The 24,780-nt window shown below is 39.8% G+C and overlaps 1 protein-coding gene across 2 annotated transcripts; it reads left to right on the top strand.

The window, feature by feature from the left end:
* The first annotated feature begins 903 nt into the window (after positions 1–903).
* Positions 904–24,614, top strand: ipo8 (importin 8). Of its 2 annotated transcripts, XM_076051527.1 has the most exons (26): positions 904–1,054; positions 1,145–1,252; positions 2,495–2,576; positions 3,501–3,657; positions 4,896–5,054; positions 6,139–6,295; positions 7,171–7,260; positions 7,651–7,745; positions 7,836–7,920; positions 8,716–8,850; positions 9,592–9,691; positions 9,840–9,916; positions 10,560–10,676; positions 11,195–11,284; positions 13,113–13,278; positions 14,313–14,473; positions 14,564–14,689; positions 15,508–15,583; positions 17,629–17,754; positions 18,618–18,715; positions 18,862–18,957; positions 19,587–19,807; positions 21,186–21,391; positions 21,872–22,099; positions 22,186–22,315; positions 23,777–24,614. In XM_076051527.1, coding segments are annotated over exons 2-26 (3,063 nt in total). In that variant the 5' UTR covers positions 904–1,054; positions 1,145–1,168; the 3' UTR covers positions 23,778–24,614. The 2 variants fall into 2 exon arrangements, with proteins under 2 accessions (XP_075907642.1, XP_075907643.1); XM_076051528.1 differs by lacking the exon at positions 904–1,054 and having other exon boundaries at positions 1,061–1,252; positions 15,508–15,574.
* The last annotated feature ends 166 nt before the right edge of the window (positions 24,615–24,780 follow it).

Here is a 24,780-nt window from a genome sequence, read left to right as displayed (position 1 = left end):
ATTTTTTCCCCCAAAACTCTCCTTAGGATCTGAATAAAAAGTTCTGCGGGTTGGACCATCTAGAAATGCTAAACCACCTTCACCATCCAACTTTGTTATCACTCTTATATCTCTTCAATATGTGATCTGGTCAATAATGTAAACCCATGACAGAAACAGAGAGACCCGTCTATAAAAGCAGGCTGGTAAACCCATAAACATTCACACATACATACATACATACATACATACATAGGTATATTTATCCATCCAACCATTTTCAATAGTTTATAGCTTCTTCCTGAGTGTCACGGGGGTCTGCTGGAGCCTATCCAAGCTGTCATAGGGTGAAGGCAGGGTGACACACTGTCGCCATCGCAGGTCCACATAGACACAATCAACCATTCACACTCACATACACACCTACAGACAATTTAGAGTTTCCAATTCACCACGCCTCTTTTTGGACTGTGGGAGGAAGCCAGAGAACCCGGAGAGAACCCACCCCACACAGACATGGGAAAAACATGTAAACTCCACACAGAAAGGTCCCAGCCAGGCCCGGAACCGACCCACAACCCATCTTGCTATAAGGCGGCAGCGCTTACGTATATACCTCTGGTATACTTATATTTTGGCCCCATTGTGTATTTCAGATTGACACCCCTGAAGTCGGGCAACAAGACTGAACTTCTTGCTGCCAGAGCCAGCACGAATTGACTTGGAAATACTATTCACCAGCTCAAAAGCAGCATTTGACTCTTGCAACGACAACAATAGCCATCGGGGGGCAGCAAAGGTAAGTGATGCTTCGACAAAGAAGAGGAAGACGACCGTAAATTGTTTGCTTTGCTTTACGTCCACCGACAGTCGCTTGCCGGTAAAACGGGGCGGCACTGAAGGTCTGTTCTCGTCAAGCTAGCCAGCATTTCCTGTCAAGCCGAAGCACTTCCGCCTCCACAATGGTTTTTCTTGGCGCTGTCGAAGTCGTCTCTCCAGCAAGTTCCCGCAATCACCGGTTCTTTGGCGACTGGAGACCGGAAGTTGTCTTCGTAATTCCCGAGAACTTGACTCGGTGAGCTCCAGAGAATACAGATCGATTACGTTTGGTTGAATATACAGAAACACAAGCTAACGGGAAAATATATGTGACACCAAAACACAGAGGGGATATCACACTTGATCACACATGGATCCTAACAGGATAATCCAGGCTCTCCGAGGCACCATCGATCCAAATCTGAGGATAGCGGCGGAGAATGAACTCAATCAGGTGAGTTAGCTTAAGTAGTTGTTCGGTTTTTTTGTTTGTTTGTTTGTTTGTTTTTGAGCTATCACGGGCCGTTTCGGGCCAGAGACTAAGCCGGTGTTCGAGGAGGAGATGAGGCCGGGGGTTCGTGTTCCGGCTCCCGGCGTGGGCCTGGTGTTGTTCAGCTCTGTGTGTGTTTTTGGAAGTGGTTGCATTAGGCCCGCAGTATTTGCCAGTTTCCATGTCTGTCTGTCGAAGAACAATGGGAGTTTCATCTGACAGCCGTCGTCAGGAGGAGAAGCGTACAAACTTTCTCCACACGCTGGAATTCATCAAAACACGTCGCAGTGTTTTCATTCCCAACAAAAAACTACCTGGAAGATGCAATTTTATTTTCTTTCTTACAAAACTATTGATTAGTATGTGTCCATGGAGTTTGGGTTCATTTTTGATAAACATTGAGGCTTCTGCTTACATCAAGCCGTCAGATAGTGACACGATTACCAATAACATTGTTACAGTTAATAACGCTGTTTGTGCGACTGCTAACAGGAATCTAACCTATCATCTAACTTCTTTCGAGGAAAAAACATTGTGTACCAAAACGTATTATTTGTTTTAGCATACAGAATACAAAAACTCTTTCTCACACGTGTTCAACTTCGTTACAAAATGAATAAATCAGTTACAATCAGTTAATCAATAACTAAACCCTGAATGTACTTTTTATTGCTCATTGCATGAACACATTCATCTCTTTTTTTGTACCCAATTTAGACTTAGTAATATAAGATCTTTTTTGAACAAGCCCATTAAATGAAAATCTGGAACAATCATGAAACAGTTGCTAAACTCTTAGCATCAAAGCAGATTTAAGAGAAGAATGTGACATTTTTCTTTGAATGTTTAAAAGAAAATCTCTGCCATCCCTCTTGAGTGTCTTTCTTTTCTGAAGCTGCCTTTTTCATCTTTAAGGCCTCTTCAGAATAGAAACTTTTCAGATCACTGAGACATTTTCAGGTAACCAAGAAAGACGTCCAGTTGCTTCCACCTCATTTTTTAAAAAATACAATGACCTTGATGATTTTTGATAACTGGCTTTCGTAAATATCCATCACCTATCCACTTTGAATCACTTCTAGCCCTATTTTTTACATTATAGTCTGTAGTTTGCATGGAAAAAAGGTATTTTGTCCGTTTGACTCTATGGATTGTTAAATTAGAAAAAAAAATCAAATGAATGATACCTGGTGTTTTGTGTTTCAGTCCTACAAGATCATCAACTTTGCTCCGACCTTGCTTCAGATCATTGTGTCGGAGCAGGTGGAGTTTCCTGTCCGTCAGGCAGGTAAGAAAGATGCTTCTTGATATCATTAGAAAACCTGAAGGACTTTTCACTTTGCTTCTTGGTAACATTCTAACACACACAGACCACTTTTACACACACACACACACACACACACACACATATATGTATCCATCAATCGATCTTTATTTATGAAGCGCTAAAACGCATCTGAATGCATCTCAAAGTGCTTTGCACAGTCAAAGGAAAAACAAACTGATTCATGGAAAGAAAGAAAAAAACATCCCAGAGTGATGGTGAATTGTTTATAATGGTTTTATTGATTGTTTTTATTTTTTTTAAAAACAAGTTCAAATTTGCTCTCATAGCTGAATCAAATTAAGATAAAGATGGACGCATTCTAATTAAGTTAGCTTTGCTGCAGAAAGCTCGAAAGATTTACTGTTGACTTTGAAGGAGATGAATAGATGGTTTGATAAAAATGTCAATCTCCATCATAAAGTTATTCAGAAATATAAATGTTTGCAAAATAATATTGAAAGAGTGCACAAAATACATTTGTAGCAGGGAGTCTAAATCACATTTAGACAAAAAGAGCTTATCACGCAGCAGTCAAGGATAATAGCTTCACTGTTCACTGCTAACCGGGTTACCATATCATGCCTATAATGCCCAATATTGGGTTGTGTAACGTTTTCAAAGTACATTAATTACACTTGAAACGTCATTATTAAAGACTTCATAATGCTGACTGATTGCTGAGGCACAAACACTTTTCATTTCACTGATTTCATTTCACAGTGTTGTAAAAATATTTGAGATGGAGTTGCAATGACAGAATGAACAGATCCTTACCGGCTCTATTGGATAACTCCATTCTACTTGTCTTATGAAATCAAATGAATGGACCGTGTGCAAACCTGAACCTTTATCTTTCCTTTTGTTTCCTTATTTTGTTGTGTGTAGCGGCCATCTACCTGAAGAACATGGTGAGTCAGTACTGGCAGGACAGGGAGCCGTCCCTGGGCGAAGTTGTCTTCCCCTTCAACATCCACGAAAACGACCGGCAGCAGATCAGGGATCACATCGTGGAGGGCATCATCCGCTGTCCAGAGTCCATACGGTATACACCAGGGGTGTCAAACTCAAATACACAGTGGGGCCAAAATTTAAAACGTGGACAAAGTTGCTGGCCAGCATGGATATTTATTGAAAATAATCTTCCTCCTTCTGTAAAGTTTTGCTTCAACCTGAATATGAATCAAGCAAGACTTAATACTATACAATAAATAATTTCATAGATTGCACACATGCAAAATTGTATTTCAAATAAAAAATTCATCAAAATAAATAAAATGTGAATCAAAATCATGTATTCTGTTTTTGCAGTCTTCTAATTTAAATTTCAACAGTAACCTTTTTCTACGGGCTAATGATGCATTTAAAAATAAAATAAAACAATAAACTAATGAAGTCATAATAATATCCTTCAATGAACATCCCGTCCTGATTGACGTGCCAAAATACCAGCAGAGCATTCTGGGATTTGTAGTATTAGCGGTACATGTGCTGTATAATAGTGGCGGGCCAGTTCTAGTAGTGATTTTGTATTGCCGCCTATGGTCTACTGATTGCACACACTTCACATCAGTCAGCAAATAAGACTGTTTTTTTTTCATGTTTTTGTTACCGTGAACATAATTTAAGCGCACAATACTGCAGTTTATAGACATTCATAGACTTTGTAGACATGTTATTTCTTTTATGGGGTATTTTATTGGCCAATTTAACAAAAAGAACTAAAACCTCATGCCAAGTTGTTACCACAGCTCCCTTTCTGTGTTTTGCAGTGATTATAATGAAGAGTACAGCAGAATTAAATGGGACGCATAAACGCTGCACCTCGTGAGAGGCTTGAATCGATTATATACTGTATGTGTATGTCTTGGCCGCACATTTTGAATCTCTTCCTCATGAATTGCCACCATTTCTTAAATTGTCACAAGTTGTTTTTTTTGGGGTGGGGGAGGGTAATGAGCTACACTCAAAGAATCAAACAAATTAGAATTGGTGAAATGATCTATAGGACTTTTACAGAGTATTTAAAACAGTATATGTGCAACCTCATCTAAGCCTGAGTAAATTACAAGTATATATAGTATATAGTTTTTTAATCTACCTGCAAAATTGCACAAAAAAATCTGTTAGATGAACACACACTAAGGTCAATCCTGGTGTCTTTAACATGTAATATATTTTTTCAAGATCTTCTATGAGCTAAAGAAGAATCTTAAAGTGAGAGATTGAAAACACCAGTGAAATGCGCTCGGACTGAAGAGGCTGTGTTTATCTTCCCTGCAGGGCCCAGCTGACCATGTGTCTGAGAGCCATCATCAGACATGACTTCCCCGGCCGCTGGACTGCCGTGGTGGACAAGATCGGCATGTACCTGCAGTCCCAGAGCAGCGGCAGCTGGTACGGCAGCCTGCTGGCTCTCTACCAGCTGGTCAAAACATACGAGTAAGTAGCTGTTGGGCGGAGCTATGGCGGAAAAACGGCTCAGATTTGACCATGAGGTGGATATGGTGGTTATGGTTGCTATTTATTGATCGTTTTAAAGATATTTTTTAGTCTGTTGATCACCACAGACCTTCACGACTAGATGGTGTAATTCATTGGACAGTCAAATCAGCAGTGGCCATCAATGGGAGAGTGATTAAAACAGAAACAAGATCTGGACTGTGTTAGGAGTGTTATGAATTTTGAGCAAAACAGTTCAAGGATAAAGGGGAGGAATATATGGCCTGATTTTCTTACTTAATATATTGCCCATAAATACATTAATAAAAGTGTATACTTGCAGTACAATAAAAGTCATTCGGTTTTTCAAATGACTTTTTTTCAAATGAAGGTCATTTTGAAAATAAATAAATATATATATATATATATATTTTTTTTTTTGTTTGTTTGTTTGTTTGTATTTATGTATGTATGTGTATATATGCATGTATGTGCATATATGTATGTATATATATATATAGATATATATTTATCTATATATATATATATGTAAATGTATATGTATATGTATATATATATGTAAATGTATATGTATATGTATATATTTATATATATGTATATATACATATATATGTGTATATATATATATACACACATATATATGTATATATATATATATTTATATATGTATATATCTATATATATATATGTGTATATATATATATATGTGTATATATATATATGTGTATATATGTGTATATATATATATATGTGTATATATATATATATGTGTATATATGTGTATATACATATATATGTGTATATATATATGTATATATATGTATACATATATATACATAGATATGTATATATGTATATGTATATATTTATATATACATATATATATGTGTGTGTATCTGTAAAATCTGTTTTGGGTCAATTGAAGTGCAGATTTATTTTGGCCCAGTTTCAGGAATCGACGGTCATGTTTATGTAGCAGCAAGACCTCAAATTAGGAAAAAGTTATTTTTTGTTTTGTGTTTTTTTGTTTGCTTTTATCGTTTCACTCTGCATGTTCCCTCAGATACAAGAATGCAGATGAGAGGGAACCCTTGCTGGCGGCGATGCAGATCTTCTTGCCAAGAATTCAGCAGCTCATCACTCAGCTGCTTGCCGACGCCACCATCTTCTCTGTCCTCATCCAGAAACAGATCCTAAAGATCTTCCACGCTCTCGTGCAGGTTTGTTGCTCAACACGTCATAATGACGGGGAAGGGGGTGCAGGGCCTTTTGTTGCTCATGCCTAGTCGTCAAAGAAAAGTAAGAGTTACATTCATTTACATTGTCCCTGCAAGCTGTCAAGGTCACAATTGGATCAGAATAGAATTTTCCATGACAGGTAAATTGCTGTACAGGAGTATAAATAAGAATTTAAAGGCATAATTACAAGCACAGATTAGAAAACTGTACAATCAAGTTCCAAAAATAGTGAAATTAGAAAATACCTTTATGAAATATTAATTAACTTTTTAATTCATCTATTTTTCCTTCTACTTGCACTATACTGTTGCTGTAATTATGCAAATTTGGTTAATTATTTAAGAAATTCTATTCTGTTTTAACACATTATTCATTTGAAGTTATTTGCAACAACTGTGATATTGAGTAATATGTTTGCAATCATTAAATAGCATAACTATTCACTGTGCAATATCACTATTGCACAGTGAAATTTACACCAAAGCGATATATATGTGAATGAATACTGTGAATAAATCCTCTGGATACGTGAAGTGTTCTAAAAAGAATTTCAAGTGAAACACCAGTTCAGACAGATCAGACAGTAAAACTGTAGCATTTTTTCAAGATACGTTGTGAAAGTCATTCTGCGCTAGAGTGTGTAAAATATTTTTATTATTATTATTATTATTATTATTATTGTTATTACATATTTTTATGATCTGATGGTTGGAATCCTCCACAATACTCCAAATACTATTGCTTAGTCTCAGATGCTACATATATACCACTACAACTGGCCTGTTGTTGTAAAAATCCTCATTTGTGTTTGTGTTTACTTAAACTCCACTAACATGCAGTATTTGTTGTGCTTCAGTACTCCTTGCCTCTGCAGCTGATCAACAACACAGTGATGACTCAGTGGATGGAAATCCTCCGATCCATCATGGACCGAGACGTCCCAGCGGTAAGACAGATAATCCATAAATAATCCTATCCTGTGTATTTGTAAACATGCAGATATTGTGTTGGTTGAATTGAATTCATATATTTTATGTCCAGTTTTTTTTTTGTCTCAGCAATATTTTGTTAAAAGTCCAGTGTCTAAATTCACGTCCTCAAATAAACCATCAAAGAAGATGAAGGTGGGCGAGGTATCCAGGTTTGTGCGTGCAGGCCGCCATAGTTCACTGGCAAGCTCGGGAGAGGGGGGAAGGGAGCGTGAGCGAATGAGTGCCCCAATCTAAAAATCTGACCACTGGATGGCAGAATTTTACACACTGTACCTTTCTAGTACATAATGGAAACTTAATACATCTGAGAGTCACTGAAGCCTGTGTGTCCCTGCGCTTGTCAGGAGACGCTGGAGGTGGACGAGGACGACCGTCCTGAGCTGGCCTGGTGGAAGTGCAAGAAGTGGGCGTTGCGCATCATCACCCGGCTGTTCGAACGGTGCGTTCACTGCCGCGGTCACGACTGGAATAGTTAATAAAAAAGGGAAGAATAAAATTCTCCTGCTTTTGCCCTCCCTCCCTCCCTCAGCTACGGCAGCCCCGGGAATGTGACCAAGGAGTACTTTGAGTTTGCAGACTTCTTCCTCAAGACGTACGCGGTGGGGATGCAACAGGTAACATTTCTCTGGACTCACAGGCTCATTTAACCGGTACAGTTTAACACAGGGGTCACCAACACCAGGTACAGTAGCCTGCAAGGACCACATGAGTCATCTCCCCCCCACACACACACACAGTCACACACAGGTCAGTTCTGAAAATAGCACAACTCTGTCTAAAACCTAATCAGGGACTGAGCACCAGCAATAAGACTTTTATTCTGCCGACCTTCTTTATTAAGCACACTTAAATTTATATAAATTTGAAAATGTCAATATTTTAATTAGTTACAAATATTTTATTACGTGTGAAATCTCGAGAAATTCAGGTAAACATTTTAAAAAACTATTTTCAATTCAAAGGTGAGTTCATGAAATGTGACAGATATCATTTTGTTCAAATTGCAGATTTGCACATCTAAGCAGCAAAAGCAACAAGGCAACAAATAAAATTTGACTGACTGACTGATTATACGTGCTGGGTGCTATAGAACAGAATAGAATAGAAAAGAATGCCTTTATTCATCGCGCATTGGGGAAATTTGCATAATTACAATAGCATGCTAAGTGCAAGGAGAGGAAAAAGAAAAAATATACAAATTAAAAAGAAAGATATATTAAAATACAAAGTATTTATAGAGGGAGAAAGGAAAACAAATATTTACATCTATGTGGACAGTTGGATTATTTACAAATTATTTACAAAACATTGAATATTAACCAGAGCCTCATTGCACCTTTGTGAAATGTGGTGGTTGAGAGGATGTTCCACTGAGTGCAGTTACAGTATCGTCTGTTTCCTGCGTCCAGGTCCTGCTCAAGGTGGTGGACCAGCATCGGCAGAAGCAGTACGTCACCCCCCGAGTTCTGCAGCAGTGCATCAAATACCTGAACCAGAGCCTGTCGCACTCGCTCACCTGGAAACAGATGAAGCCGCACATGCAGGTGAGACAGGTGGGGAGGAAACTGACCAAGGGGGTTTTCCTCAGCCTAAAACACTAACGTATAAGCTCCTAGTGTCCAGCGCTTGTTGTGTTCACAAGTGTGAGACATTTAAGACGGTTGCTGTTATCACTGCAGAAAATTCCACTGAATTAATTGTTCTGTGTTGGGCGGTTTCAGTCTCAATTTCAATTTCCTCTGTGTTAGGAATGATAGGGGTTTGTAGTTCCTTTTTTTTTCTTCTTTTTTTTTTTTTATTTAATTTAATTTTATTGGCAAACAATCGAGTGCTCAGCTGAAAGATGCAGCCCTGAGCATTTCTCACTCAATCATCCATCAACGCAGCCTGATTTCTCCTCCTCCTCTTGTTTTCTACGCATCTTGCAGCGCGCTGCAATCAAAGAAGAGTAGAGAAAAGAAGAGGGGGAAAAAAAGGAACTACCAACCCCTATCATTCCTAACACTCTGGTTTTAATCAGCTTGATGCAACCTGATTTCAACCACCAGCTGTCCATTTTTTTTTTAAATGACTGCTGTTTAGCACTAACTTTAATAAGATACTCCAACTGTCCATAAGATGTAAATATCTTGTTTGTTTTTTCTTTTCTTGCCCTTTGGATATTTTATTTTATTTTTATTTCTTTTTAATTGATGTATTTTATCTTGTCTTTGCACTGTATTGATGCTATCATTATGTACATTTCGGATCAATAAAGGCATTCTATTCCATTCCATCTCTCCCAGGCCATTTGCCAGGAGGTAATTTTCCCACTCATGTGCTACAAAGACGAGGATGAAAAGCTCTGGCAGGAAGACCCGTATGAGTACATCCATATGAAATTCAGTAAGTCCACCACACTGAAACCTCCTCATTTTGAAACTGAGGATGTCAACCAAGGACAGAAAAAAAAAGAAGAAGAAAAAAATAGAAAAAAAATGAAATTGAGGATGTCCGAGTTCTTCACATGACTTTGTGTGCGCCTGTGTTGCAGACCTCTACGACGATCACGCGCTGCCAGCCACAGCCGCTCAGAGCCTCCTGTGTAAAGCTGCCCGCAAAAGAAAGGAGGTGAGGAGGAACACTCATGTTTATCTTTTTATTAAGACCAATAAAAGGATGGATTAGTTTTGGTTCAAGTCTGCCCCTCCCCTGTTTTACCTTTGGCGGCTTAGTGGGTCGTTTTTAAAATATATATATATTTATGGAGAAAATGTTGGGCATTTATTTTGCAGGACTCACAACTCAATTCAATAATTTCAATCACTTATTTACTAGACATATAGATAGAAAGTGGGCTAGCATTTTTATTTTTGTTAAATAAAGTAGGGGCGCAACTTGGTCATAAGGGAAATTAAATGTGGCTCTGAGACTCTACGGCTACTGGTTTAGAGGCTGGAAACAGGCGGTTAGGGTTAGGGTTAGTCAACAACATAGAGGCACAATGTTTTTCTGTGTGGGTGAGATATCAGCATAAGGCCTGCTGACAACCTGCGTGTCCTACTGTGAAGCCAAAGCATCAGTGAAAAATTGCAACAGAAAATGTAAATATGCGTAATGTCATGAAGAAGATAAAAGAGAGTCATTGACTAAAAGTGAAAGAGCTGGAGTGTTTTTGTTTTCTTTTTTTTTGTTTTTTACCCAAAAATGGGTCACGAACCACTGCTTGAGAAACACTGCTCTAGACCTAACCTTGGTGCTCTCTTGCTGGCAGGTTCTACCTCAGATGATGGAGTTCTGCCATCAGATACTGGTGGACCCCTCTGCTGACCCCCGCAGGAAGGACGGTGCCTTGCACTGTATTGGCGCGCTGGCCGAACTTCTGTTGAAGGTGCGCTTCACTTGACCGAGGCTTGATTTCCTCTCGCTGAGGAAACTCTGGGGACGGAGGCAAAAACTGAATGAATGACACTTGTTTTGTGAGGTTTATTGTTGAAAGTGACCATCAAAATAAAATGTATTTAAACTGTAAACAGGCATAATAGAGCCTCTTTAAATCCCTGTACTATTGCACTACTATTATTATTATTATTATTATTATTATTATTATTATTATTATTATTATTTCTATACTGATGTTATTATTATTATTATTATTTATATTACTGTTATTATTGTATTATAGTATTATGGTATTCATTTCATATTTCATATTTTGCAATCAGTTGTTTTCAACTAAGTATATCATATCATAGTTTATTGCAAAACACTTCAAATACCCTAATTTGTACTTGCCACTTTTAAAATCATTTTTTATCCACTGTGTATTTCCTTCTGTGTGACTCTTCTGTGCCTTTTTGAAGTTGAAACATTATGAATGGTGCGTTATTAATGTGTCTATCGCCATAGAAACGGATGTACAGAGAGCAGATGGAGCTGATGCTGCAAAACTACGTCTTCCCTCTGCTCAATTCTCCCATGGGTTACCTGCGAGCCAGGGTGAGCCAAACCTCCCCACCTGCACTGTACTCGTGTTTGGTTGCAGTGTATCATAGTGAGACAGGCAGCGGTGTGATTTTTTTTAATGTTTATATATATATTAAAAAAGGATGTTTAGGAGTCAGTGTGTTGATGGCACAGATTCAGATAAAACAAGGCAGCATAATAAATAAAAGACACTAAAATACACAACAATAAATAGAAAACATCCTCTAGTATTCCATTCATAAGGTGCAAGAGGTGCCAGAGTGCAGGTACGGGGTGATAAAGTGCAGTATTGCATGAGATATGATTTATGGAGTGCCAAATTGTGTGAGGTTTGATAATACAGTGCAGTATTGCCCCAGTACCTCTTAGAACTGTAGCCCTTGGCTGTTTGCTACTCAACCAGCAAACATTCTGTGTGATGAATAGAAATTGCTAAATATATCTTAGCCCAGCTCCTTAAAAATAAGGAAATATAAATAATGATGACAGTTTTCTAGATTTAGTTTGGTACTCAGCTCAGTTGTTGTTGCAACATTAAATGAACTAACTTTTAACATTTCTTGAAGGTTTCTTTGCTTAAAAAAAACCAAATGAAAACGACTCCCAAAAATCAAAGGTCAATTTCTTGTTATTGAATTTCCCCATATGATATAGCGAAACAATTATTTCTATTTAAGCTGGCCTAAAGTTTTTTTCCCCCCCCGCACATCCATCATTAAGAAAAAAGTGCTTCATTGCAAAATATTTTAGTTAGGCTCATGATAGTTTGGCTCAAGTTAGTTAGGCTCAAGACCAAGTGCAAACAGGGCCTCATCGGCAAAAAACACACTAAGTAACCAAGTGCAAACAGTCCAAATCCGTTTTGTCATCCGAATACGAGGTGGTTTTGGTGATCGCATTGCATAAAAACGCATTCGTCACGGACGTGCGAACAGAATGCGAGCTCGGTCCACATTAAGGACCGCCTACTCCACTCACCTCTCCCATGTACGTACTTGGTCGGCGCCCCACCTCCCGGCGTCGTCATTATAAAGTTACAAACAAGAAGCGAAAACAAATCATTTTTGTTGCACTCTTTTATTAGGAGGCTAATAAATTTCATTCTGCATTAGCGTATTTTGTCAGCGGAGCAGCGGTCGCAGTTTCCCACATATGAGATTAAATGTGCGACGTTGCATCCGAAAATGCGATCACAAATGGCACACTCGAGACGCATGTTAATGCTACGTGCGAACAGATGCTTCGAGATCCGTTCTCGTGATCCAATCCCCCAAAACAGTTACAAGTGACCAAGTGCAAACAGGGCCTCAGACACCCCTTCTGATACAACCTTGCCTTGGTCAGGTCCCGGGACTGGCATCTTTAAATTTCAAATTGGGAATTTACTTAATGTACTGTGATTTCTTTTCACAAATTCTGACTTTTTTTTTTCTTTAAGTAGAAAATTTGTCACTCTCAACAGTGCACAACAGTGATATGTAACCTTAGCATTTATATCAGTATATGTGACAGCACAAGTTTGGTTAGCAATTTGCTGTATAGTTTTTTTTTCTATTGTTTTTAGTGCTGAAACAGCGTAGTTTCCCAATTTGGGATCAATAAAGTATATATTCTATTCTATTCTATTCTATTCTATTCTATTCTATTCCTGGACATACGATCAGCATATCACTGCCGTAACAGAAAATGCTTGTATCTCTGTCAGGTATAATTCCATCTGACCCTGAGCCTGTGCTGTAGTTTTGCTCAGTCAGAGGTCGGAGATACTTTTAACAGGTTGTTGACGTCACTGATTGCGTCTTCTGATTTTCATATTTCCTTGGGCTTTGGTCCTGGTTAGTCCTGCTGGGTGCTGCACTCCTTCAGCCCTCTGCGATTCCACGACGAGCTGGTGCTGAGGAACGCCGTGGAGCTGGTCAAGCAGAACCTCGTCGACGACAAAGAGATGCCCGTCAAGGTGGAGGCTGCAATAGCTCTGCAGACGCTGGTCAGCAACCAGGAACAAGGTGAGCGCAGGCTGGGGGTGTGTGTGGTGTTCAGGGCACTGGTATAACAGCATTTTTAACAGTTAAGACTTTTAAATGTACAAATAAGAGGATTAAGTAGACGACTGCATGTTTAAAAATCCAGTGTTTAATAGTTGGAGATTTTGAAGAAGAAATGGCGACATCAAGTGGTTGCATTGTAGATTGCAGTGCTCTTTTACTCCCCCTCCCGCTCCTGAGCTTGCCAGTGAACTACGGTGGCCTGCGCACCCAAACCTGGATACCTTGTCCACCTTCTTCTCCTTCGTTGGTTTATTTGAAGACGTCAGCCCTCACCCCAAATACAAAACGCTTTGTTAGGCAGCTGGATTGTCCACACCAGGCTTCCTTGGAAATGTGGTGGTGCAAGATGGCAGCTAACTGGCTGCAAGACCCTTCATTTATGGATATTCTTATATATAGATAAGAACCATTCTAAGGGTAGGAATACAAAATAGCTTTTATTGTCCTGCGAGCCAAATTTCACACACTGGACCTTTAAAGGAGCTGTGTACAAACTCTGCCCTAATTTCTGTCCGGAAACACGAATGTGCCAGGACCATGTGTTGTGGTAAAATGGCTTCCTGCTCCTGATGTCTAGTCTACAGTAGCTAAAGTTATGTTTAGATATTGAGCTTGTCCTGTCAATCATTGTTGGCTTAGTGGGTGCCTTCCGCTCACTAGAGAAGCAGGAAGTGGGTTAGTTTATTTTATTTTATTTTGAACATGTTCAAAAAAAGAACAAAAAGAAAAAGATAAGAGCACCAAGCAGGAAATCAGTTTTCTTTTCCGTTAACTAACATCATACCGTAAATGATGTATAATGTTATAACATAAATGATAATGCATAAATGTGTACAGGCAGGTATAAGAATACATACAAGTAGGTTTGTTTGGTGAAACAGCTCTGTGCTGAAACTGTCTTCCCCGCTGCTCCTCTGGTTAAAAGTCTTCACACTGGTGGCTCAATCAACAGCCCCCTAACATTTGTGCTCTGTCTCCTTGTGCCGACGCAGCCAAGCTGTACATCAGGCCGTATGTGCGGCCCATCATGCAGGAGCTGCTTCACGTAGTCAAGGAGACGGAGAACGACGACCTGACCAACGTCATTCAGAAGATGATCTGCGAGTACAACCAGGAGGTGGCGGCCATCGCCGTGGACATGACTCAGAACCTCGTAGGAACACAATGCACATATATATTTATATATATTGCTACATATGTAGTGAAGTAAATACGGTGCGTTTGTGGGTTGTTTTTTTTTCAGGCTGAAATCTTCACTCGAGTGCTTCAGAGTGAAGAGTACGAAGAGAATGAGGACAAGACGGTCATGGCCCTGGGAATCCTCAGCACCATCGACACCATCCTCACCGTCATGGAGGACCACAAAGAGGTGTTTATCTTGCAACACACACACACACACACACACACACACACACACACACACACACACACACACATACACACACACACACACACACACACTCACACACAAAACACACAAAAGAACTGCTGTATTCAAACGCTACATATCACTACACTACATATCTTGAAAGAATGTGGTAAAAAAAAAATAGTTGAGCATCGTATTACAGTGTTTTATATGTTGACTAAAGATATACCGATAACGATACCAGTCTTGGGTATTGGTACCAATACCGGGGTTGAGTACTCTACTCGTACTGGAAAAATACGTGCCGGTGCCACGACGCCGATACCAGTTGCATATGTACGTACTGTATATGACAGTTGTGTTCAGTTTGTGTTTGTACTCCAGTGAAACTTGTTCTAGAAAAACATGCTTAGGAATGTTCAAATAACAGAACATCTGTGGAGAAAAAAAGCCAAAGTAATTCTATCATGTGTAAAGGCTTTCTTAAGTACTCAGTATCCGTATTGGTGAGTACTGAAATGCAAGTACTTGTACTCAACTCGTTCTGTAAAAAAGTAGTGTCGGTGCGTCTCAAATGTTGATGTTATATGGATTTAGTCTTAAGTATTGATATATTTCACAAAAACGGTTTTATGCACTAGAAAAACACCAGACTTTTTAGTGAGCGCAACGTGCTCACACTCCACTGAGTCATTACTCTCAAGATTTCTTTTTTTTTTTTAAATATTTTTTATTCTTAATGGTCTCGTAATAATTTCATATTGTGATTTTAAAAAACAAAAACAACGCCGCTGATATTTTTCCACGTTCCCTTTCAGATCACTCAGCAGCTGGAGGGAATCTGCTTGCAGGTGATTGGCTTGGTTCTACAGAAGCCCATCATAGGTATGGCAGGTGTGTGTGCACAGGCAGTTTATTGTTTTGTTTACACACACACACACACAAACACACACACACACACACACACACACACACACACACACTCACAGCCTTCGTCATACACTATTTATACACAGACCATTATTCAAATTCTACTGCTCTATGCTTTCTGCTTTCTATTCAAAGGTTAATTTTGCCACACAACTGCATGACAAATTCAGGGATTTGTGTGCGGAAAATGAGAAAAAATGTTCTTATTTCGTTTTATTTGATTTAACCAATACAGATTTTTTATTTTTTTACTTGTTTACAACGCCCATCATGACTTGATGAAAAAAAACATTGCTGTTGGCAGAATTTACCCGTTTTTTCTTTTGTTTTTCAACTTGCTGTTCTGGAATAAACTTGCCATGAGTGTTTTGGTCTTGAGTGGTTTATGTTCTAGCATTTTGGTTTGTTTGAAATACAAACAAAGTGCAAACGTCTGTACGTTTTCTGAACGTTTTCCTTTTAATCCATTACTAATCCTGCATTTAAAAAGCTTCATCCCTTCATAGTGAATGAAAACCTAATCGAGGAAAGTTCGGTTTTATATCCTTATTCCCACAGCACACAAACGCAAAACAGTAACACAAACATGTTGCTCGAAATATTGAATATTATGCAAAATTCACCATACCCCTATTTTGTAACATTAATATTCTGTCTATAAACTCCCAGTTAATTCCAAAAATCCTTTATTTACTTATTTTGCTGCTTCGCTTGATCCACTCTGTGCTAAACAGAAGGTTGTGAAAATTTGATCCTTTGTGTCGTAAAGATTACTGATGCCTGTTGCAGGTCGACCGGTTCTCTGGTCCCTGACATGTCAGAGCACTTTATTGTGGGAGGACCAACAAAGTAGGAATATTGGCAGGTAGCTGAAGTCAATTATTTTGGCTGCAGTCTGCAAACAGAGGCCTGAAAATTGTGTTTTTTTTTATTTATTTGTGATGTATCTGTAATAGTGGCAAAGTTGATCTGGATGTTTGTTGTAATAATGCTATTTTGGTGCATGTGTGTATTTGTGAAAGAGGTAAAATGAGATTCCACTAATTAGAGCAGTTGCCTTGCAGACGATTGAACCGCCCCCAGTTAATGAACGTATACAGGATGAAAGAAATAACAATAAAAACAACAACACACACACACACACACACATACACACACACACACACACACACACACACACACACACACACACACACACACACACACATACACACACACACACACACACACACACACACACACACACTGTAACACAGCTATGCTTGCTGCCCTTCCCTTTATTAGAGGAATCCCTGAGGCAGAGCAGGGACCGAACAAATCAGTGCGTTATTAATAAATACACACGCTGACGTCCTTCTTATATTCATCTGCTGCTGCTCCGGCCCCTCTGTCAAATTTTAGAACCCAGTGCGGCTCACCAGTCAAAAGGTTTGCCCACCCCTGGTCTAGACGGTCCAGGAGTAGTTGTGGGTGGTTCCTGATGGGTTCTGGGGTGGTTCTGTGTTGGTTCTAGGTGGTTCTGTGGTGGTTCTGGGTGGTTTTGGGGAAGTTATAGGGAAGTTCTAGGTGGTTCCGGGTGGTTCTAGTGGTTCTAGGCCAGTCATGGGCAAACTATGACACTGCAAACTATATTTTTCCCCTGTGAGGTGGGTCACCAAAACACTCCATCCATCTGCTCCTGCTCCGGCCCCTCTGTCAAATTTTAGAACCCACTGTGACCCACCAGTCAAAAAGGTTGCCCACCCCTGAGCTAGAATGATTGAACCCATCTGATTTGTTTTGTTTATTCACTTGTTTGTTTTTTTACACCCAACTAATTGCGTTCACTTTTGCAAGCACACAGACTTTAAACAGAACTAGAAAAGGGAAGATAGTCCTGTTAACCTACAATCTTTGTAGCTACAACCTTCTTATTCCTCTGATAGGCTCCCTCACATACATATATACATCACCACCCTGAGACGACTGACACTGATCCAAAGGAATACGCCTGTCTGTTTTTTTCACAGAGTTCTATGAGGAGATCCTGTCGTTGGCCTTTGGCCTCACCTGTCAGACCGTCTCCCCTCAGATGTGGCAGCTCCTCGGTGTCCTGTACGAGGTCTTTCAGCACGACTGCTTTGATTACTTCACAGGTCAGTGGTCACAAGCTTGGCAACACAGCAGAACAATCTCAATGTTTTTTTTTATAGTTTTCATTTATAATTGTGGATTTGAAAAAAACCAAACCCCAAGCCAGTTCATCTTAGAACTACCCTTCACTAAGTCACCTCAAGATAATAATCCAACTGTTCATAACGTGTGAATATCTTGTTCTTCCTTTCTTACACAATAAATACTTTATTTTTATTTCTTAAAAAAAAAAAAAAAGCTATCACGAAGTTTCATGAAATAACATGAAAGTTTCACAAAACAATGCGTTAGTTTCACAAAACAATGCGTTAGTTTCACAAAAGAACATGAAAATTATCATGAAATAACATGAAAATTATCATGAAATAATGTGATAGTTTCACGTTAGAATGTGAAAATTGTCACGAAATAACATGACACTTTCACAAAATAATGTGATAGTTTCATGTTTTAATGTGTGTGAAATAATTACAAGATAACGTGATACTGGGCTCTATTTTTTTTTTCTAGTGTGGCAGCTATACGCTTCCGTACCTCATTTCTTTCTGCTTAATTTAATTTTCCTTCTCTTTTGCTCTACATTTTGTTGCTGTAATTATTCAAATTTCCCACATGTGGGATTAATGGAGGTGTTCTTTTGTATTCAATTCTATTCTCTTCTAAGAAATGAAATGCTTATGACTGGCTATGGCTTACTTTAATGGGATAATCAAATAACATTGTTCAACATAAGAATGCCTTTGTAAAAACGCAGGTGCTAGTTTAAAGCATCGTCCTGTAGTATCTTTAGCTAAAGCAGTGTTAGCTTTTGAAATCATGTCGGTGCACATGCAGTGATAATATCTGTTGGTGCTTTTTTTTCCAGATATGATGCCTCTCTTGCACAACTACGTCACTGTGGACACGGATATGTTCCTCTCCAATCCCAAGCACCTGGAGGTCATCTACAGCATGTGTAAAAAGGTTGGCCTCCGCTTGTCAAAAGCTAATGCAGAGTCTTGACTCATCATCCTTTTTCATCTAGATATACTGTATATATATATATATATATATATATATATATATAATTTATTTATTGATTTGCTTCTTTATTCTCCCACCTACTGTAGGTGCTGACTGTAGACGCCCTTGAAGATGCTGAATGCCACGCTGCCAAGCTGTTGGAGGTCATCATCCTGCAGTGTCGAGGAAGAGGTATCGACCAGGTCAGGAAGGTCATGAAGCACAGTCTGTGTGCGTGCGTGCGTGCGTGCGTGCGTGTGTGCGTGCGTGCGTGCGTGCGTGCGTGCGTGCGTGCGTGCGTGCGTGCGTGCGTGCGTGCGTGTATATACATATATATGTCTATTTACATATATACGTTTTTAAACATGCACATATACGTGTGTATATATATATTTGCATTGTAATGAGTGCAGTACAAGAAGCCAACTATTTTGTGTATGTCTATATATTCTGAACAGCCATTTAAGTTCCATTAAGATATAAAGGTGTCAACGTGCAAGTTTTACACTCCCACGACAAGTACTGCTATCTTTACCCGTCTGTGGCAGGAAGTCTTTCATCTGAATGTGCAAAGGCAGAAGTTCATCCTCCTCGCTCGTAACCTTTTCCTCAACCTCCTCTTATTAAAACAAAAACAAAAAGGAGTAATTTGGAGTAAAATACCTTCTTGTAAAAAAAAATATATAATATGCCAGACATGGAGGGAAAACATGTGTTTTTCAGTCATATGCAATCCAATTCAGATGTACCTTGGTCTCAGGAGAAGTACTTGAACTTGCAAGTGAAACCACCCTGGACTTGATCCCAGTCTGACGCTGCTGGTTTCCTGCAGTGCATCCCGCTGTTTGTGGAGGCCGTTCTGGAGCGTCTGATGCGAGGGGTCAAGTCCAGCGAGCTGAGGACCATGTGCCTGCAGGTGGCCATCGCCGCTCTGTACTACAACCCAGCGCTGCTCATCCACACCCTAGACAACATGCACTTTCAGCAGAGCCCGCAGCCCATCACGGCCCACTTCATCAACCAGTGGATGAACGACACAGAGTTCTTCCTGGGGTAAGGGGCCAGCGAGTCTTCTAGCAGACTGATGAAAAGGAGAGAAAAATCTTTCTTTGTCAGTAGCATTAAAAAGAGAAAAAATATTCTATACTATATATAATGTATATATAATATGCTAACAGTGTGCTGATGTTATGGTTTACAGTTTTCTTATTTGAAAACAGGGATATTAATGAACATTTTCATGTAAATCTGTGAGATTTCAGTGCTTTCGGCTGGATGATGTTGAGTCAATGAAATCAATAAAAGAACAACAGTGACAAGTTGATTGAACAAAAATCAGTACAAGACGACAAACATTGTTGCTCATGTGAAACCACAATCTCAGGATTCCAAATGTAAATTTTGAATGCAGTTGTCCCTAAAGTGCATGACTGCCTAAGTGCTTAATTGCCGAGGTATTAAAGTGCTTGTGTCATTTAACGGGGGCCTTCTTGTGGCCACTTGCAAATGTAATAAACTTGTTTTTCTTGCTTCGGCTGTAGCCCATTGGCTTCCCGAACTGAACACTCTTGTATATCAGTTGTGTTCAACAGCACTTAATGTGTTTTTAATGACCATTGTACAAGCTCCTACAACCAATAATGTGTCTCCCCATTTAACTGTTGAGACAAGGTCGGTGAAAAGTAAAGAAGGAGGCTGAAGTAAATCCGCTTGAAGTAGCACATGGCATGGGGTTTGTGATTTGAGCTGCGGAAGCAATAAATCAATTAATCATCAATCAACTTTAATTTATGAAGCACTAAATCTCATCAAAAGGCATCTCCCAGTGTTTTGCACGATTACGGTAGAAACCAACTAATCGATCCCTCAGGAGCAAGCGCGATGTGACAGAGTCAGAGAAAAAATGTATTACTTCCAACAGTGTTGTAATAATTGTTAACAATGACAACACCACTGCCAGTGCAGGATGTGGTTATTAACCTTATCTTTCACAGGAAAAACTCCTGTTTCCATTCATTTTATGAGTATAGTACTCAACCCAGTATCGATACCGATACCCGACACTTACATCAGTGACGAGTATTGGTATCAGGTATCGGTACAGAACCGATACTGGTATGATACCCGATACAGCAATTGGTACCGATACCTGATACTGTTGATACTGATGCATCCCTAATTTTTTTTTATCATCTTCACTGCTCAAAATGCACCGCTTCACTCTTTGCGCTGCACGTGCTACGTTCCGCAACCCAGCGTTCTCAACTCAACTGGCATTGGGATGTATGAAAATAATTATTATCCTAAATAAAAAAATAAAAAAAAAAATAAAAAATTGGTATTTGGTATGAACCGGTATATACCGCCCCAGCACCTGTGCCTGACCACACATACCATGGTTCCACACTAACACTTCTTGTTCCGGCCACAGTCTTCACGACCGTAAGATGTGCATCATCGGCCTGAGCGTCCTGATGGAGCTGCCCAGTCGGCCCGTCGTGCTGGAGGGCGTCGCCGGCCAGATCGTCCCCTCCATCCTGCTCCTGTTCCTGGGACTCAGACACCTGTACGACTCCCGACTGGCCAACAAGCCGGACCTGCTGGCCCGTGCTGGGATCCAGGAGGACGACCACAACGGTAGGCAGAGAATCGATTCACTTGTCCATTTTGTGCATGAGCTGGTAACTAATTAAAAGGTTTATTTTTATTTAGAGGGGGCATCAAAATACAGTGTTTAAGTAAGAATGTGCAGGTGTCATGTTATAACGTGAAAATCATCAGGTAACAACTTGAAACTGTTCTGTTATTTTGTGATAATTTTCATGTTATAAAGTAAAAAATAAATAACGTTCACATTTTCACATAAAAACTATCACGGAATAATGTATATAAAACGTAAAACGATCACATTATTTTTGCGAAGCAAAACGCCAGAAAATTACGACTTTGGGTTTGTTACTGCATTTGTTCAGTCATTATTTATTTATTTTTTTAATTATTATTAATTACAGTATTGAGACTGAGATATTATGATTCCGCTGAACAGCTCAGCCAAGAGTCACGTCCGTTATTGAATAATTTGTTGTTGTTTTTTTTTACTTTTCAACGCTCTGGCAGAGGAGATCCCAAGCGATGAAGACGAGGTGAATGAGAACCGCAGTGCAATGCAGCTGCAGTCGAGCATGGCACCCGGCCAGGGCGGCGAGGACGAGGATGACGAGGACGACGACGAGGACTACTGGGATGACGACGGATTCGAAGGAACGCCGCTTGAGGAGTACAGCACCCCGCTGGACTACGACAACGGAGAGGACGAGTATCACTTCTTCACATCGGCACTCCTGCGTGAGTCCCCCTTTGTCTTCCGCAATCGTAGCAAACAATGAAGCCCCCTTGCAATAATTTGGCTCGCATTGCCCCTGGCATTTCAGGAGTCCAGAACAGTGACGCAGCCTGGTACCAGCGTCTGACAGCGCCTCTCAGTGATGACCAGAAGAAACAGCTGCAGGAGATCTACAGCATCTCTCAGCAGAGGAGGAGCACCGGCGGGAAGGGCCACTGGTGAGGATGGCATAGCCAACAGTACAGAAAAGGCCTTTCAACGTGTTATATCGTAATAGTGCACATGAATTCCTTGTGTGATCCTGTCACGTAGTTATGTGTTGGACACGGAAACCAAATCAAAGAGAATACAGACAGTCCACACCACATAATGCAGTCTCATTCATTTCAGAAAACATTCAAATGTTCAGTGTGTAAATTTGATTTATGATTTTTATTTTGGTGAAAATATCATAATGCCTATTAATACATTAATAGATTTGATTAGTTTATTTAATTAGATAAAGAGGGACAACGTACATAAATGGACATTTTTACAAAAAATGTAAATGTAACCAATTCTAGCATAAAGCTAATTTGCATTGGTAGTCCCCCTGGGGATCAATAAAAATCCACATTATAATGTATGACATAATATTCCACTATTCAGCTATAGTACAACAACAAAATAAAAAAAAATCACAAATATTCTAAGTCAACACAACCCTGTGGACCCTAATTCAACCAGAGGGACAAGATATTTTAGTGTAAATGTAAAAGTGCTTTTGTGCTGTTATTGCACATTCCCAATTGCACAAAGACCTAGATGTGTAATGAAATGCACACATACCCTTTTGCACATGTCGATAATATTGCACATCACGCGATACAAGTAAAACACGGCTTCGCAAAGCTAAAGTGCTTTGGTGGTAAGATGTAAGTGCTACTGCTATAATTACATGTAGCCCAGAAGCAAGAGAGAAAAAAAACAAAACAAGCAATACTAATAATAAAAAAAAACCAACAACACTAGAGTGCATAATGGATTAAACAAAGGCCCTATTGCACATGTATGTACGCACATAGGAAACTAAGGGTCGCACGCCAGGTCATGTTGAAATAAATACGCAGTATAAACGGAAGACAATATAACTTAACAAAAGGACCCAGTAATAGGAAATACACTTAACAATTAACACAAAAGTGTATATTCGCAGTACAATAAAAGTAATTTAGTTTTTTTAGCTGCCATCTTGCGCCGCCATATTTCTAAGGAAGCCTGGTGCAGAGAATCGAACTGCCTCACAGCACGTTTGGTATTTAGGGTGAATGCTGGCGTCTTCAAATAAACCAACGAAGAAAAAGAAGGTGGACGTGGTATCCAGATTTGTGTGCGCAGGCCATCGTAGTTCACTGGCACGCTCGGGAGAGGGAGGGGGAGTGAAAGATGCTGCAATCTGAAGTATTACCACTTGATGTTGCTGTTTCTTTTTCAAAATCTCCAAATATTACACACTGGATCTTTAATATGCAAAGTTGAATGCTGAATGTGCAGATTGTGCTTATCCCCCACATGCATTTGATGTAAACAACAACTCTGTCCTCCGAGGTTCAGAACATCTAGAAGGATTTATGAAGTGGCCTTTACAGATGTGTTGTTCAACCTTGGGTTAATCCACAGCTTTCCTTTGTCTTTTCTAGAGTGAGCGGCTGCATACTGGACTGTAGAGTTGGTGGCAGTGGACGAAGAAGAGCAGAGCTTGATGTGACTCTAACCAGAATGAATCTCTGTCCAGAGGACTTTATGTGGATCCCACCCAGACCCCCCTAGAACATCACAAGTCACAAGAGGGAGTAGCTTGGGCCGGATTTCAGGAGTCCCTAGTGGAATATTTTTATGAAAAGTACTGGACCGGTAGCCTGTGTGTGTGTGTGTGCGTGCGCGCGTGTGTGTGTGTGTGTGTGTGTGTGTGTGTGTGTGTGTGTGTGTGTGTGTGTGTGTGTGTGTGTGTGTGTGTCTCCATCTGGAGCCATTATGAGTATACAGTAAATGTCCTTGACCAGCAAATTTTGTTGAAGATCTTGTAAAGAGCATTCTTTTAGTCTGTGATATAAGTCTGTGCGTGGGTGTGTGCGTGCGTGCGTGCGTGTGTGCGTGTGTGTGTGCGTGTGTGTGTGTGTGTGCACATGAGGGTTTGTGTTTTGTTTGTGTGAGATAGATACTTAAAGGAAAAAAAAAACACATCAAAGTGTGTGTGTTTGTACTGTAAGCGCTTGTCATTATTTTCTCAGAATTGGACACTTTTTAATCATCTCAAGCGGCCGATGCCAACGAGCAGCAGGAAGTGGGTGCCTTGCATACAGAGGACGGGCGGACGAGGAGGTCAAAGTTCAAAGACTTGTTGCTTTTGGCTATGACATAATTCAAATGGGGAAAAAGGAATATATGGGGAGGTTGTTTTTTTGTCTTTGCCTTTGCCTTTTTTTGTTACAGTTTTGAGAACTAATTTAATGAAATCATAAAGTTCATGTAACATTGCTTGGAGTCGTTTCATTTTTCTTCACAGTAATGCTGTTAATTTAATTAATTGCAATAATGGTTGTAAGTAAATGAAGTGTAGGTGAGGATATTGGCCCTGCGATGAACTGGCGACTTGTCACCCTGCCTTTGCCCTAAGACAGCTGGGATAGGCTCCAGCAGACCC

This window comes from Nelusetta ayraudi, unplaced genomic scaffold (assembly GCF_046127955.1).
Source record: "Nelusetta ayraudi isolate G7.1 ecotype Tasmania unplaced genomic scaffold, CSIRO-AGI_Nayr_v1 ptg000135l, whole genome shotgun sequence".
NCBI lineage: Eukaryota > Metazoa > Chordata > Actinopteri > Tetraodontiformes > Monacanthidae > Nelusetta > Nelusetta ayraudi.
Note: the sequence above shows the minus strand (reverse complement) of the source record. Positions and strands in the feature narration are given on the sequence as shown.